The sequence below is a fragment of the Channa argus genome, chromosome 17 (assembly GCF_033026475.1).
Source record: "Channa argus isolate prfri chromosome 17, Channa argus male v1.0, whole genome shotgun sequence".
In the NCBI taxonomy this organism is placed as follows: Eukaryota; Metazoa; Chordata; class Actinopteri; order Anabantiformes; family Channidae; genus Channa; species Channa argus.
Window position 1 is genome coordinate 12,238,691 of NC_090213.1, and position 16,549 is coordinate 12,255,239.

The following is a 16,549-nucleotide window of genomic DNA, read 5'->3' on the forward strand; positions in this document are numbered from 1 at the left end:
ACATACGCTTGTGTATGTGTGCTGGACGTTTTCAGAGTGTACGTAGAGGACTAGCTGTCAGAACAGATTAAAGGTGTTGCAGAAGTGCTTGACAACTCAAGCGCTTTATTATTAGCCAGGCAGGACCCGATCAGGAAGGGGTTGTCCAAAAACATCCCCGGTGAAATATTTTCACAGCAAGTGGAGATGGGAGCAGGGGAGACGTCCCAAAACAACACGCCTGATAAAGTACACACACGCACACACTAAAAAAGAAACAGAAAAAACCTGAGAGAAATAACAAGCAGTAGCATGGTATGGGCACATCAGAGCAGTGACCTGAAGAAGAGGGTGTTATATTAGAGCTAAATAACAGGACCCTGCTTTGGTTTTTGTTGACTTTAGTGTGGTTTAAAAGTGTCTGATATACTGTAGGTCCTTGCTCCCTTTTTTCCTCCAGTGGAACAACAGCAGTTTATTTTCCTGTCTGCAGACAGAAGCATAGCAGAGAGAAGGAGACAGACCCTGTCCTCTTTATCTCAGTCTTCATGCTGTTATATTTGGAAGTGAGAGTATTTATATTTATTTTATTGTTTTAAATGCATTTTTAAGACTTCACATTTATGCTTTTAAATCAAGCACTAAAATAATAGACAATAATTTAATACTTGGACACAGGGGCTAATATTCTGATCAGTAATTGTAGTGATCAATGAGCAGATGGATAAACATAAATTAGCTTAACCCAAAAACACAAACATGAAAAACAAAGCTATCCTGACAAAAAAAAACTCTATACCATTATCTTTAAAGAATAATAATTACATAATTGGTACAAAAAGTGTAAAAACAAGACGTGGTTATACCCGACTACCTATTTTTCCATATCCATGTTAGAGATAACCCAGCACACACTCACACACACACCTGTGCAACGTGATCATCCAGCCATTCCTGTCTCTGAAATCGGCTGGTGTGTGTAGACCACAAAACACACTCATGAAGGATGTTAGTCACCACACAGACACAACCATCATCTCCATCAATCCTCTGCATTCCCTCTCTCGTTCTGACGCGCGCTCGGACGCGGACACACACACACACACACACACACACACACACACACACCCACACACACACACACACACACACACACACACACACACACACACCCGTTTACCTGTCCCCTGCTCCAAGCTCTCTCTCTCCATTTGTATGAGTGGTTATCGGTGCGGTAACTCTATCCCCTTCCTTTCATGTAAAATACATTGTGCCGAGCCTCCTCCCTCCCTCTCTTCCTCCTCCACTCCTACTACACACCCCAGTTCCCCCAGCCTGGGGAGGTGTAAAACTATCCCTCTCTTTATGCCTCCAAAAATGCCCCTTTTTTCAGGTGTAGTAGGAAGCTATAAAAGAGAAAAAAAGAGAAGTGAGAGAGTGAAAGGGAAGAACAGGGCGAGTCTGTGAAGCAGGGGGAGAAGTGGAGGTGTTTGGTTGAAAAGGTAGTCTCCAAAAACATCTATGGCTAGGTGTATTTCTCTGCCGATGCTTACATGATATTGCCAAGAGCTGACTGGTGTTTCTCAAAAGTATATTCACACACAGTTTCTGCAGCAAAAGTATCACATGTCTTTAAAGCTTTGTCTTTGGTTTGCCCAGGGAGAAGAAAAATAGACCAAAATAGAGCTAAAACTAGACCTTGACCTTTATGTTAAATCCCCAAGACAGTACAAACAGCTTGAGAAATGAGAGAACTACATGTAGCATGCAGTGGTGCTTGACAGGATTAGTAATTATTGTAGAAAATAATCCAATCTTAAAGGGCAACTTCATCAATTTTCAACTTGATCCCCGTGGCTTTAGTTTAGGGTGTAAATATACAATATTATTTTCAAACTTCTCTCTGACTTCCCTACACTAAAATATCTCTCGTCTTCTGGCTGAAAAATGCCTCCGGATGACATCACTTAGAGGAACCTTCAGTTCAGATTAGCAATGGGGAAGCAAGTTGAAAATCGGTGAAGATGTCCTCTAAATATTTATGTGTGGTAAAAGTATATGAGCAACTGCTGTGACTTTGTTTTGTATCAATAACTTCAACTTAGGCCTTTTTTTAGTCCAGTCCACCTTACAGAACAGCTGTACCCGGATGTTCATGGATGTTGCTTAGCTTCCTTGCATGAACCCATAACTTTGACTCCATTTTTCTTGAATGACTTAGGTGTTTAGAGTCATTCTTGCCTTTTTTCCAGTTGCTTGTACAATGTAGAATTCATAACTCCACCAATGATGCTCTGAAGGCATCTAGCAGGCCCAAATCCCGATGCTGCCACCACCATGTTTCAAAGATGGAATAAGGTCTTTATATTCTGAAATAAAATACAATGCTACCAAGGGAAACCTTGGTGTCAGTCCCGAGCCTGGACAGAAATGGGATGGTTGCGGCAGGCAAGGCAAAGTGCGGAACACGTTTCACTGTGGCCCCTGAAGGGACAAGCTGAAAGCCGTCCATCTTTTGCTTTAAAAAAAAAACTGACAGGCAGCATTCAGGAATTCTCCTGATTTGTCGGAAGCGGCCACATGTGAGAATGTCAGTGTCCAAGTGAGATGCTTCCAACTTTATCTGGACTTTTTCCTGCAAATCTCCTAGTACAATGTCCGTATTATGTCCAGGATAATATAATCTGTCCTGAATTGTTGGGACGATTAAAAGTGTACGAATGGGCGTGCTGATGACCTTTCAGTCACTCGAATGCATTGTAGTTGAGTGTGGAGTTTCACACGTGACGATGTTTCTCGTTCACACGATCTTACGCTCTGTGTTACATGTGTGAAACGCCATTTACAAAAGTCATAACATTTAATTTAATTTACTTTCATAAAATGAAGTGCTACATCCCGGAGTCCTGGAGTTTGCTGATTTATGTTATAAGACATTGAATTATTCCTCTTGGTTTTAGAGTCACATTTGTGACAGTGATTATTTTTATTTAATTAACTCCACGTGCACACGTTTGGGGAAGAAGAGCGATGAAAAGTGACTAAGGCTGTCTATTCTACTCACTGTGCTGGTGGTCTTCATATCTGCCATTTACAATGAATTGGCTCCTCATTGTCTCACAGAGTGAGGGGATCACAGACATGATTTAAAGCAGCTTTACTCAGTAGAGACAAATGAAAAGTCACTGATGGATGTGTGTGTGTGTGGGTTCTGCGCAGTTAATTGTGAAGCGTTTGGCCTCCACTGCCCCTGCTCAGCTAATCTGATGAGAGTGATTAAAAAAACAACTGGGAGAAACCTAAACCAGTTCATGGCTGACCAAACACCCGACACACACACACACACACACACACACGCCACCACTCTACTCAGTTGCACAGAAATACACTTAAGAACACAAAGCTCAACATGAAACATCTAAAAGGTTTATTGTTTGCAGAAATTAAGTGAATGCACAACTGCAGTGCTTAAAGAAATAGATAAATCATAAACCTTTCTATAACATTTATGTGTAGCATTTAATAACATAATGATTTATCAATTAACTGAAAGTCAGCTGTCTTAAATAATGGATCACAATGACTCAATGTAAGAGTCACTTCATGACTCTCAGCTTTATGCTGCATGATGATAAATCACAAATCACCAAGCCATAATGCAATGTGTCCTGACAGGAGTCAATCTTGGACAGATAAAATTTTTTCCATGCTGTCCTGTGTCCATCACAACATGGAAACCACCAGGTGGTGGTAATGTTGTGGCCAATTGTGTAGAGATATGTCCTAACTGAAACTATAAATGTTTTTTTAACAATGGCTATGAAACTCAGGAATTCACCTTCAAAATCTAAGAAAAAGTAGAGATCATATACATAGTATATATAAGTACTTCAAACTGAATTCTGGTCAGGACAAGACAGAGTGTTAGAAACCCAGCTGCTACTTTTCAACCACATTTAGCCTAATTTAAACACACAGTTGAGTGTCTATGTTATCAGGGGCTCCAGCAAAAAAAATGAGAAAAGCAAAAGTAAAATAAATTTTATCTAACAGCTGTAAATGATTATTCACTGCTGTATTCTAGAAATTATACAACAACATTCAACTAACCTAAAAATAATAAATGTTATTGTATATTATAATTATTAAATTATTGAAGTGCAATGACATAATTTCTAATAAATGAACAAACTAAAATGAAGCACATTGTATTGTAGTTGGCACTAATGTAAAAAAAGTTAATTGAGGTAGAATGTAGGCTCTCACATCAGTTCGCATCTACAATCGTGAATGCAGTCATGTCTAAAGCACTTGCATGGACTTTGTGTTTTGTGGCAATGATCAGCTTGTTGAAATAAAGAATAGACTGAGTGGATCAGAACAGTCAGAGCATTTCTCTGCTGGTGTAGGACTAGCAGAAACACAATACCATCCCCCTGCAACCCTCCACTCCCACCCTTCCTCTTCCCCAACCTAACCACAGCTACCGAACCCCCCGTTCTTCCCCCATACCACAGCCTTTCCCCTCTGAATTCACCAATCCACCCCCTTGAGTAACTCCACATCCCATCCTGAAACAAAATCAATAAGTTGTGTGTGTGTGTCAGAGAGAAATTAAACGAAAAGCAAAAAACATTTGTGTGTCAATAGCCAGAACCTAAGAGAGTCAGAGTGTCTGTGGTGGTCATAACTAAAGAGTGTGTGTGTGCATGTGTGCGTGTTTGTGAGCCTTTGTGTGTAAATGCATGTCTGTGGCAGCAGCAGCAGCAGCATCAATAATTAAAGCTAATCTCATTAGGCCTCAGATCCCTTTCAGACGCTTTTAATTAAATGATGAATGGCCTCCCAGCTGCCTGTTAAATAATGCTGTTCATGACATCACTGTGTGTGTGTGTGTGTGTCTGTGTGTGTGTGAGAGAGAGAGAGAGAGAGAGAGAGACAGTGGTACAGCATAAGGTAGATATCCTTAAAAAAGCATTCCCAAGACAGATAGGTATGCTGTCTCACTCACACACACGCCATCTGCTCAGATTCAATATGCAGCTGATTATTAGAAGTTACTGCTGCCTGCTGCCCTATGCACCGAGAAATGGGAACAGGAGTTGAATGTTTCAAAAGTCACAAGCTGTTCCTTCATACCGGGCCTTGCAACACTTCATATCATCTTCCTAATAAAATCACTCGCAATACCATATGTCTGTAAAGAAGGAAGACAGATTGAGAAGAGACTGAGAATGTATGTGTGAAAAAAATATGAGGGAAGGGCAGAGAGTGCAAACAGGGATAGTGACGAGCTCAGGGATGTGAGAAAGATAAAGGCCGAACTGGAGAATGAGAGCGACAGGTAAAGCAGAGGGCAGGTAAAGGTGCCAAAGCACCTTGAGCTCCAGACAGCTCTGGCTCTGAGAACACCCATAATCCCTTCTGTTTCTCACCCCCCTCCTCTCTCTCTATCCCTCCTTTGTCCCCTGCCCACCTCCCCCCCTGCTTTCGGGCTGGCTCTGTATCGGATTGCTGACTTCACAATAGGCTCTGAATCATCACACTAGCCAGAGAGACACAGGGAGAGACGAAGGGGCGCTTAGGCCCAGGGAGGAAGAGATTGTGGGACAGGAACACAGAAAAGCACCAAGGACAGGGAATGAAACATTTTTTTCTGGACATTATTGAAAGACTTCTTCAGTTCAGATCTTAGGAAGACTTTTGGATGAGAGGTGAAATGTCTTCAAGAATTTCGAGAAAGTCCAGTTGTCACCGAACGAACACCTTTGGCATAATTACGGCCGGCATGATGGAGAATCTACATCCTCAGGGAATCTTAAATTCATGAATAAATACAGAAACACATTTCTGAGTAGAAATGTATATCCAGAGGAGATTTCAAACAAAAGCATTTTCTGTATGGTTTCCAATCCTCCAACTCTGCTGCTTTCTGCTTTTGTTGTTAAAGAAATGTTTTTAAACTTTTGACAAAGCAAGTAATCTGAAAATGTCACTTTGGGCCATTTTTACATTTGTAGGATACTTTAGTTTGCAACAAGGTAGTACATGCACACAGTTAAATACAAATGTTGACATCCCCTTCCAATGAAATCATGCACCGCCATTGATTCATGGTTGTGCACATACATGCAGCGCCTTAGCAATGTACACATCCTTATACAATGACAATAAAGTATCTATCTATCTATCTATCTATCTAGAAAAGCAAAGAATGAAATATAAATAAAATTATATCAGTGCATTTTAAGCATTACAGGATACAAGTCCCAATTGTGGAGACCATTATCCAGAAATGCAAGAAACATGTAGACACTAACACTGCTCCATGAAGTGCAAGATCAAGAAAAGTGACTGAAAGAGGGACTACGAAACATAGCTCAATAGCTATGTTAGAATCCAAAACTAACAAAGCCCTTCGAGGCAACTGCAACAAAAGTCAGCTTCTCCACAGTCAAGCATAGTCTGCATAAGTCTTGATTGTTGGGAGAAAAGCACATAGAAAACCCTTTAGTTACTTCTAAACACAAGGCAGGATGCTTGGAGCATGCTAAGGAGCATGTGAACAAACCAAATGAGTTTTAGAACCAGGTTATGTGATCTGACCTAAGTTTAAATATTTGACCCTAATTTGAACAAACATGGAAAAAGATTCCATCTGAAAGAATACAATCGCTGCTCAGGAGGCATCCAAAGAGGGTGGCCGAGGTCATAAAGGCAAAGAACATTTTACGATTTTAATTATCAATTTCTCTAATTGAGAGTTTTTTTACTTCTGATAAAGAAGGACCATTTGCACAAGCTAAATGTGCATTAAATACTACATTGATGACAAAAACAAAGCTTTGTTTTAAACTTTTTGCCCTTTCAATTAAATGGAATGTAAAGTTTTGCACTTAACTGTATCAAAACAATCTATAGTCAAAAGCAATTAATTGTGAAAATAATCATCTGTTGCTGTCTGGAGAATTAAGTCAGTATATAGAGAGACAGGTTACAGCCCATCTGGCCTCCGTGACCCCTCTGGCACCTCAGTGAGTTCTTGCTGCCGAGAGTGAGAAATCCAGCCTTCCAGAAGAGCAGGAGAAGAAGTTATCGCGACAGGAAGGGCAACCTGGTTCCCCCGTAGCAAACGCATAATTATTGCAAAACGAGGAAATATACTCAGTTTTGACAGCCAATGGCAGATCAGCGTTTCACCACAAAACCGTGCCAAACAAAAGGTGGGCTGTGCTACAAAGGAGTCTATTTATGGAAGGTATTGGGATCATAGAATCAAATGTTTCCCTACTTTATCAGGAACTTCTGTTCATGTAATGTAATTTTGCAAGAGTATGAATTTGATATTCTTTTAAATTTAGTTTCTTTAAGAATCAATTTCATCATGGTAAAATGCTCAGTGCACAGAAGTGTAACATCTGGCAATAATGTAATTTTCCTTGAAAACTACTAAGTAATCAATAAAGAGAAAAATCTTGGCATGAAATTTTGTGCCCTGATCATGGCCACAATACGAGACGGACTTCACTCAGATGACCTCAGACGTCCCACACCACAAAAAGCATATGTGTATAACAGACAAAAGAACACCTACACACACACTTACTCTTGCATAGACACACATAGCAGACGCACATATCATGTGGTTTCCTGTCTGGTGCGTTCCTCTAGAAAGCCCACGCTGGTTGCTCTGGGTTTCTAGATGGATTCTCCAGTCTGTTTAGGGGGTTTGTCAGACTGTGATTGGCTCACAAGGCTGTCTGCGACCCGCTGACCTGACACCTAGCTGACTTTCCCTCGCTACCTAGAATCTCATTCATCCTGTTATATGTGAATTATAGATTATCTGAGCAAAGGTGTGAGCTTCGCAGGTTTTGGTGAAAGGACAAACTCCTGTGAGCTCAAATAAAAGTAATGTCAAAGAGCCTATAAAAGTTATTCCCATTTTCACATAAAAGTGGAATGGTTTAGTTTTTACTCGTTCGGATCTCACCGTGTACCATAAATCCAGCATATTTATTAAAAAAGAGAAAAAAAAATCACTTTGCTGGCGAATCTAATTGCTCCTGTCTGCTGACAGTATGCCTTCTATGTCTGCCAAGTGCCAAGCATTAAAACTCAGGGGGTCGTAGGGATGGTGCACATCTCTTCCGTGTGATGTCATTTCGTGTATGATGTAGTGGGGTCAGTGTGGACTGATACTTGTGCTTCTTGGAAGATTTAGGATCATTGCACGTCAAAAATGCTTTTAAAATCCTTCACATTTTGCTTCTTTTTATAACTTGTTTGCTTCTCTGTCTTCATACCGTCCTTTGCTATATTTATCAAGCTGTTCAATCAAATGTAATTCGTATTATTTTCATAAAATATGTCCAAAGTATTTTGTCCCCTCTGAACAGCTCAGACAGAGGTGACTAGATGTCTGAACTGCAGACTCTCTCAGCAACACTCAGCTGTCAACTGAACATAAATCCTACAAGAATCACTGTACGCTAAGCTGAAATTGAAGTGCACCTCTGTGCCACAATTAGGATGCCAGCCTACTAGAGAGATGCCAGGGGGGGTAGCTGTTACACTCCACACTCCTGTGATCTGTCCACATGCCTTGTCGCCGGGCAGATTTTGAAACGACTCCCCATGATGTGCAATCTTGGCAATTGGGGCTGGGCTGTGCTCGTATTTAGCTACTGCTGCTGCATGTAAGTTTGTGTGAATGTGTCTGTATGGGATTGTAGGGGTGAAAGAGGGGTGCAACCTGACCCCTTTCCTCCTCTAACTTGGTCTCTCACTCACTCTGTCTTTCTTAACCACACACACACACACACACACAACCACACACACACACAAACACACAAACTGGGACAGCTGCCATACTCGGGGCCTCTCCCAGCGCACCAGAGGAAAGGCTACAGCTAAGAGAACCTTTTCGCCTTCTTATTCATCCTTTTGCCTCCTCCTCCATCTCTCTCTGTTTTTTCTTCTTGTGGCCATACTTTTAAATCCTGTAAGGTTCCCTGGGGTCAGCATACACCCTTGCTCGTCTCATCTCTTACTTCAACCCTCTGCTGGAAGAGGAACTGTGTGTGGAGTTTGTTTGTGTGTACTCTGGGACTCAAATGGGTCTTTTTTACTGCATAAGGAGTTATACGCACTGATACTTAAGTTTTAACTAAATAACTAACATGTGATCCAAACTTAAGCATTGTCACATCATTCACATAATTAACTTTTCTTCCAAGATTAACAAGTGTGTAACAACAGGTGGAGTATGAGACTTTAACAAGCTAAAAGTAGCATTATAGGGCGAACCACTGCTGGCCCTGCCTCAGGGTTCTTCCAACACTCCCTGAGGACCCCAGACGGCAGGCTGGCCTTCGGCAGGCAGGCGGCCAGAGGGGACGCCTGACCATAACCCAGATGACGCATGATGGATTTGGTGGGAAAAGGGTGGAGGAAGAGAGGGATGGGGGGGGGGAGCTTTAAAGGGTAGGGTGGAGGAGTGGGGGGTTTCAGGTATCAACCGACAACTCCCCGAAACTTTGTGTGTGAGGTCTGCGCTGTTTTCTTAGTCACTCGGGAAACACCTATTTCAGTGAAGCTGTGCGTGGACACAATTAGCCACTTTCAGTTTATATATTTAAACAAGAAGAACACACTCCAAGGAAATTATTTACAACTCCTGAATACGTTCAGAAAATAAAACCTTCATTTTCAATTAGAGCTACATTGAATATGAGGATCAGTTTTGATCAAACTGTGAATAAGTATTCGGCTAAAACAACAAACAGAGCAGGAAGACATCTACTGTGCACAATTCTGATATGTATATGATATGAAAGTCACCTTAGGATTTGTTTAGGCTTAATGGGCAAAGCGGAGAAAAATAGCTGCCAACTATTTCACTTTGTTTTTAACTAAATGTCAAATATTCATTGTCTCTCCTCATTTGTGATCATTGTATGCTTTTCTTCATCTTTTGTGCTACTAAATGAAATGTCTTTTTATTTTGGACCATTAGTGAGATGGACAAACAAAGTAATAAACAAAGCATTTGGATATGTAAACTTGGCCTTTGGGGAAGTGTGCTTGGCCCAATTTTCTGACAAGAAATGAACCAAACAATCAGAATTAGGAATCAAGTTAATCATCAAATTTTTAAAATGAACATTAGCTGCAGCCCTACTGTATCCACCCTGTTAACACCGACACTTAACTGACTACATTTTCTCATACACAGTGTCGCACAGCCCTACATTACGCTACGCATAATGCAACAGAGTAATTAATGCAACAGTACTGCAAAGTTCACTTCTTTAAAACTTTTTAAAAACCAGATCATTTCATGAAAGCCAAATTAATTGCAGGGCTTTTGTGTTTGGCTGTACTCATGTTAGATGTAAGTGTAGATTATATACTGTAGACCCAGCATTTCCTCGCATCAATGACACCACCTACAGACTTAAAAACAAAACATTTTATTTACCAAGTACCAGCTAGACCAAAAATGTCCAGAAGTTTCAAATCTCAGCTCTTTACAGCTCTGCGGTGTACGATTATAATCTCTGCCCTTGCTATGAGGTCTCATTTCCAACCTGAACAATTAATCAATGTCTTTGAGCCGCAGCTCAAATTCACATTATAAATTATATCACTGCCCTATTTAAAGCAGGTGAAGTAATTGTGGAATATGGACATCAATAGTTGATATTTGGACGTCAGCAGAACAAAATGGATGCGTCTTTCTGTCTGTTTCTTTCTTCTTTATCTTTTTTCCTTTCTTTTTTCTGTGTGTTTGTGTTGCGTACATTTACTTTACAGTATGTGTGAGTGACAGTACTCCGCTGGGGTCAGCCCGTAATCTAAACCAGGGCGAGTCTGACAGAGCAACACAAAAAGTGGGAGAAAAACAACATACTTCGTGTGCTCTGTCCCACTTTGTGCTATTATTACTGTCGAGGCTGGCAGGTCAGAGGGAGAGGGAGAACCAAGCTTGATGGAGGAGGAGGAGGAGATGAAATTACACCTGTTCTGGTGGCTGACTAACGACTTTGAAATGCGAGTGGACCTTGCTCGCCACCAAAATCATTTTCCCAACAATACAGCCTGATCTTTAAACAAGCAGAACTGGGACGCTATGCTGACGTGACACAGAGATGGCCTGCTGTGCTGAGACACTAACAAACCCTCAGGCTGTGTGTGTGTGTGTATGTGTGAGTGCCTGTGTGATTGAAAATACATGGCATAAAAACAAAAATATAATCCCCTTTTTTAAAATGTAGCTTATCACTACTTTAAATGGAGTACAGATTCACTTCACTTGCATGCACCCCTATGCTCACAAATGCAGCCCACACTTCTGTGCACACATGCGTGGCTCCTAAATTAATGCCTATGTCCAAGTCTCACTGACTGACTGCAGCCATATGGTTACTGTACACTCACTCAACCACATCTGCCGGGTTAGTGTGCGTGCACACACACACACACTCCTCTGCACCCATACCTTTGACTTGTGTGGTCGATACAAGGTATACCCCACAACCCACCCACCCACCCACACACGCTCACATGCATACAGTAGCCTTTAACTCACCATCTGTTCGCTGAGGTCCTGTGAGGCCTCCATCACGTCTTGGGTTGTGAGCCACCACACACTTGAACCAAAAATTAAAAAATAAATTGTGGGTCAGTGGCTACAAAATGAGAAAGGCCCCTTTTTATGTACCTGTGACCAAGTTTAATGGCAAATGATCATCTGTGCCAACTGTCTGGCAGAGACATTTGTAAAAAAAACATTTCAAACACCTGGTTGAGCTTTTGATTGCAAAATTGAATCACTTAAATTCACATTATGAATTAAACCACACACCATACTTTATACATTTTTTTTATATATATATCTATGTGCATCTGTCGGTTAGACCTTCTGGTGATGTGTTTATGTGTGAGCAACAGGAGACTAAAGGAGGGAAGCAGCAACGTTAACTTCAGCATATCATCTTCAGCCGAGGGTGAAGTGGAGAGATAATTGCAGAAGTAAATATCAACAATGAAAATAGAGAAGTGTAAATGATACGGCTGCTTGGCTGGCTCTGGACCACAGACACAGTGACTGGCTAGCGCATGAAGACAGTGAGTGACCCTATTAATACTAGACAGGAGACAGGTTGGCGCAGGAGTCTGGAGGCCAAGGTGATTGTCTACAACTTAAGTGAGATAAGATGCTGCCATCAGAAAATAAGAGTAAGACACTGTTCTCATCTATCTTTTTTTTCTACTGTGATGCAGAAGGTAATGCTACAACAAAAGTCCAGCTGAAAACAATGGACAACAGACCAGTACAAAATGTCTTCACTCTATGGTATATTGTGCAAAAGCCGTCAGAAAGGTTTGACAGCTGAACAAAAGAGCAGGCTGCAAAGACACGCACTCACATGCAAACACAAAAGTCCTTCCCTGTCATTAGATCTGTGGTTCCCACCAAATGTGGTAAGGAGTGCCACTGAACCATTAACAGCTAAATCTTCCCCATGAACAAAAAAAATTACTTTCAATTTTTATGCACTTGTTCTATTTCACTTCAGCTTGAGGACATTTATCTGCCTCTGTACTTTGAGCCAATATCAAAAATAGAGTGCAGTTGCTGTCCTGTCTGTACAGTGTAATCGTGTATATATATATTGTTTATGTGTACCTATATGTGCGAGTATGTGAGTATCTGGTCAGTTTACAATTGAACAAAGGTTTATCAGTATTTTAAATTCCCGATTAAGAGAAAAGATATCCTATACATGTCTTACTAACAACTGTAGACAGTAAAATGGGGCAATATAATACAGTAATAATGACAATTATTTTTTACAGTTACTCAATGTGTGTGTGTGTGTGTGTTTTGGGTGCCGGGGGAGGATGGGTTGCTGCTGCTGCACTGTGGAGTTTTCTGGCTTGATCCTTTAAACTAACTGGCATCCTTTTAATTTTTCATAGCGTTCAGCTCCTCCTGGCCTGAAACCGAAGACAATAATGTGTCTCTCAGGTGAATTGATTTTCTGCCCAGGCCTCCCTTACCTCCTCACTCCCTCACCCCTCCTTTCTTTCTCTTCCTCGCTCTCCCTCTCTCACCTTTGTGGAGGGCAGAATCAGCCTTCTACTGAATTTGGCATTTCACTCTTCCCTTCACAATTTATTCTTATCGAGGGATGTAGAGGATGGACGTTAATACTAATTAATAAGGGATCAACAAAAAAGTAATAATTAAATTAATACGTTTTCTCATCAATTAATAAGCCATACGTTTTGCTGACTATACAATAGGTGCTTCTTACATTTTGATAAATGCGAAGGAACTGCTGTTTGCGCACCTCCCGTGTTACGTTGTATCCCACTGCATGTCCACCTTGCATGGCTCTAAAACAGTCCAGCAGTTACGTTACACTGCACAGGGAATCAATAATACCAGCCATTTCCTTCAGCGTCCCCGAAGAGAGAATTATGTTTCCCACTCAGGCTATTGACAGCGACATAAGAAACACATACGGGGCGGCGGAGGGTTGGAAAGTGGACTAACCAGCGACACTGCGGTAATATCACGCAATAAAAGCAGAAGAAACGAAGAGTATTGAATGAACCACAAACTGCTGCTGGCTGGAGAGGTTGTAGTGAAAAGTCACAAATTCAATTCAACTCAAACCTCATGACCGCGCAATGGTTTTGGATGTATAGATGGCATCTATACCCCCCTTCTCTATACAACTCTGGCTTTAACCGGGCCACATGTAGCTTTTTTCATGAGGCCTACTGAGGAGGACACACATCACCTTTATTAGTGGAAATTGTCGTGTGCGCCATATCAAAAATGCGTATATATTCAGCGGCGATTAAAAAGGGGAAAGAAATAAAAGACCAATTTAAGCGTGTGTAGGTTAACCCACAATGACCCACAATGATTAATTAAAATTTGATAAAATGTCTAATGTTTTGCTCAACTTTTCGATTCTGGGCATTTCTGTTTTTAATCTGATTTCTGTTTTTAATCATTTTTTTAATGTTTAGTCCATGTTATATTAGTTAAAAAAACTGTCTCAGGTAAAACTGATCATTCTTCAAGATAACTGTTTTATTTACGAAAATTACAAATTATGATGTAAGCGTAGAATGACATCATTTAACAGATCACCTAAAATCAGATTATAATGGATTTTATTCTAAATGGATAGTTAATAAATTCAACATGCCAGAACAGCAATTTATTTTCAATATCTGTGTGTAGGACTTTATCATTTTTCACAAATCTCCACACACTAAATCCTACCCATCTCTTGCGCATTAGTGCGCGTTGGTTAAGTATGAGTCCTTAATGTGAAATCTAATCTGTGTGGATTACGGCGCAGTAGGCCCTATCAGATTTTGAGTCAGCGCGTAACTTGTCATGCTGTTAGGGACAGGCCAATAGCCAGGAGCAATTCAAGCCCCGAGAGCCACGCCGTAGTATAAGATTCCCATTTCCTACATATCAAATATAAACACAAACTCCACGTGGGATGAGAGCAAAGATGTGGTGGAAAACCGTGGAACCACGGAGGGATGGAGGCAGAGCACTGAGGGGAAATACATTCTCCATGTGTCCACTGATGAAATCTGAATGAAAACATTGAAATAAAAATAAAAAACACTGTCCTGCACTTTCAGATCATCATATGACCAATTACTGATTTTAAATTTAACCAGACACTTTTTTCCGATTGAAAAAAACTTCAGTTTTAACCGAATCCGGCTTAAATAAATTCGGGTAGATTTACTATTGATTTCAATCTGTGAACTAAAAGTAAAATCTTTACATGAAAATCAGTAGGTAAATAAAACCATTTAAGCAGGTGGAACCTGTCGAGGTCCCGGGGTTGAGTTGAAGTTTGGATGCTAAACATCGACACCGAACTAATAACCTGTTTCTAAACCAGCAATGCACGCAAACAATTGTATAATGTTGTCCTTATTGTCATTGTAAATTGTATATTTTGCTGTTTGGTAAATTATTCATACATTTGACATGTTTGAAATTTGGGACAAGTTTTGATAAATACCGGTTTTAAAAAAAAAAAATCCTAAAATGAATCAGACTGAACCGTGATCTGAGAAACCAGTCACCTAAAATGTCACTGACAAGCTGTTTGCCAGAGTAAACCCACACATCTAAAACTGTCTAAAAACAGAAAAATGAAAGGTGAAACTACCTGTGTTAGAACGGGAAACCAGCTCCTTGATTTTCTCTCACTTGCTGGAAACTCTCATAATCAGATGCAGCGTGGTCGTCGCACAGCTCTCCCTGCTGTTTGCAGCCTGTCACTGACTGGATCAAAACACTTCAGCCACTGCTGGCCATTACCAACAAGAGTCCAAAAACACAAGCGCGATGACTTACCCGGACTCGAACAAACTAATTTGCAAACTCAAGCGCGCGTCCGGGATTCCGTGTCGGTGGCCAGACCGCTCATTCGTGCGGGAAAAACCATTATTTTCAGTCCGCGTCCAAGTTTAAGCACCAGGCTGTTCAGAAGCATTAGACTCAACTTCATTATTGGAGACCCTGCCGCTGCGCATGCGTCCAGCTGCCATGCGGGCACTAGTGGGCAAGTGTCCAAAAGAGTAATGGGGTTCAGGGGGGGGGGGGCGAAATGAGATTCTTATTAATAGTTCTGCCCAAGTGACGTGCTCGTGGTTTTATTTGTTCCATCAGAGCAAAAACCACACGCATATATTTATAATTATTTAACAGCTGAATTACTATCTATCTTCTGTCAATTTTTCGAAACAATCTTAATGCTGTTAAAAGTCTTCTTTCTCCAGAATGTAGTTGTTTTACTAATTAGTCGTATCTTTTGTTTTTGGTTATGTAATTCAATTTTGCTTTTGTAGTTGTACTTTTCCTGAAATTTATTAATACAGGTAAATGTAGAGTCCCGTTCAAAAGTAAGCCATTTCTTTTTGCTGTGCACTGAAGAAAGTAGATCAAAAGATGGACATGAGATGAAAGTTCAGGATTTCAGATTTTATGTATATGTTAAACAACATCTTTGAATCAGATGATTACGATTTGAAGCGAATACAAGTATTGAAACAAATGGGCTATAAAGAAAAATATTACATTGAAAAAATTTAATCTAAATGTTTCATTTTTGTTGTGCTTTCCAGGCTTTTACTGCATCACCCCATAGACAGCTATATGATTTTAGTATTAATTTATCATTTTTAACAACAAAGACAGTCTTCAGAGGTAAAACCCAAAGCTTACACCAGGAGAGAACTACGTTTAAAGTTTACAGTTTAAAAATGTGGGTCATCTGATACAAAAGGCACTATGTTGTTTAAAAGTTGATATCTCACATTCATTTTTCCATGTTATTCCAATACTTTTGGTTGAGACCATATATGAGATAGAACTCAGAGTTATTAAAGAAAGTAACCATTGTGAGACATAAACCAAGAATAAGCAAAAGAAATAAATAATCTGGACAAGACCAGAAATGTCATTAAGGTTTGATCATGTTATATTTCTCTTGCTTTTAGATTAAAT

General features: G+C 40.4%; 1 protein-coding gene across 7 annotated transcripts in view; it reads right to left on the reverse strand.

Annotated features, from left to right (window-relative positions):
• Positions 1-15,551, reverse strand: part of eya4 (EYA transcriptional coactivator and phosphatase 4) — a 39,667-nt gene extending 24,116 nt beyond the window's left edge. For 4 of the 7 annotated variants that reach the window (XM_067481943.1, XM_067481947.1, XM_067481940.1 and 1 more), the window contains exons 1-2: positions 15,210-15,551; positions 11,573-11,633 (exon numbers count right to left, since the gene is read on the reverse strand). In XM_067481943.1, the coding sequence (XP_067338044.1) occupies positions 11,573-11,605 (33 nt within the window). In that variant the 5' untranslated portion in view covers positions 11,606-11,633; positions 15,210-15,551. The remainder of the gene's footprint in view (positions 1-11,572; positions 11,634-15,209) is intronic. The other 3 variants (XM_067481945.1, XM_067481941.1, XM_067481946.1) reach the window with 2 other exon arrangements.
• Positions 15,552-16,549: the final 998 nt, after the last annotated feature.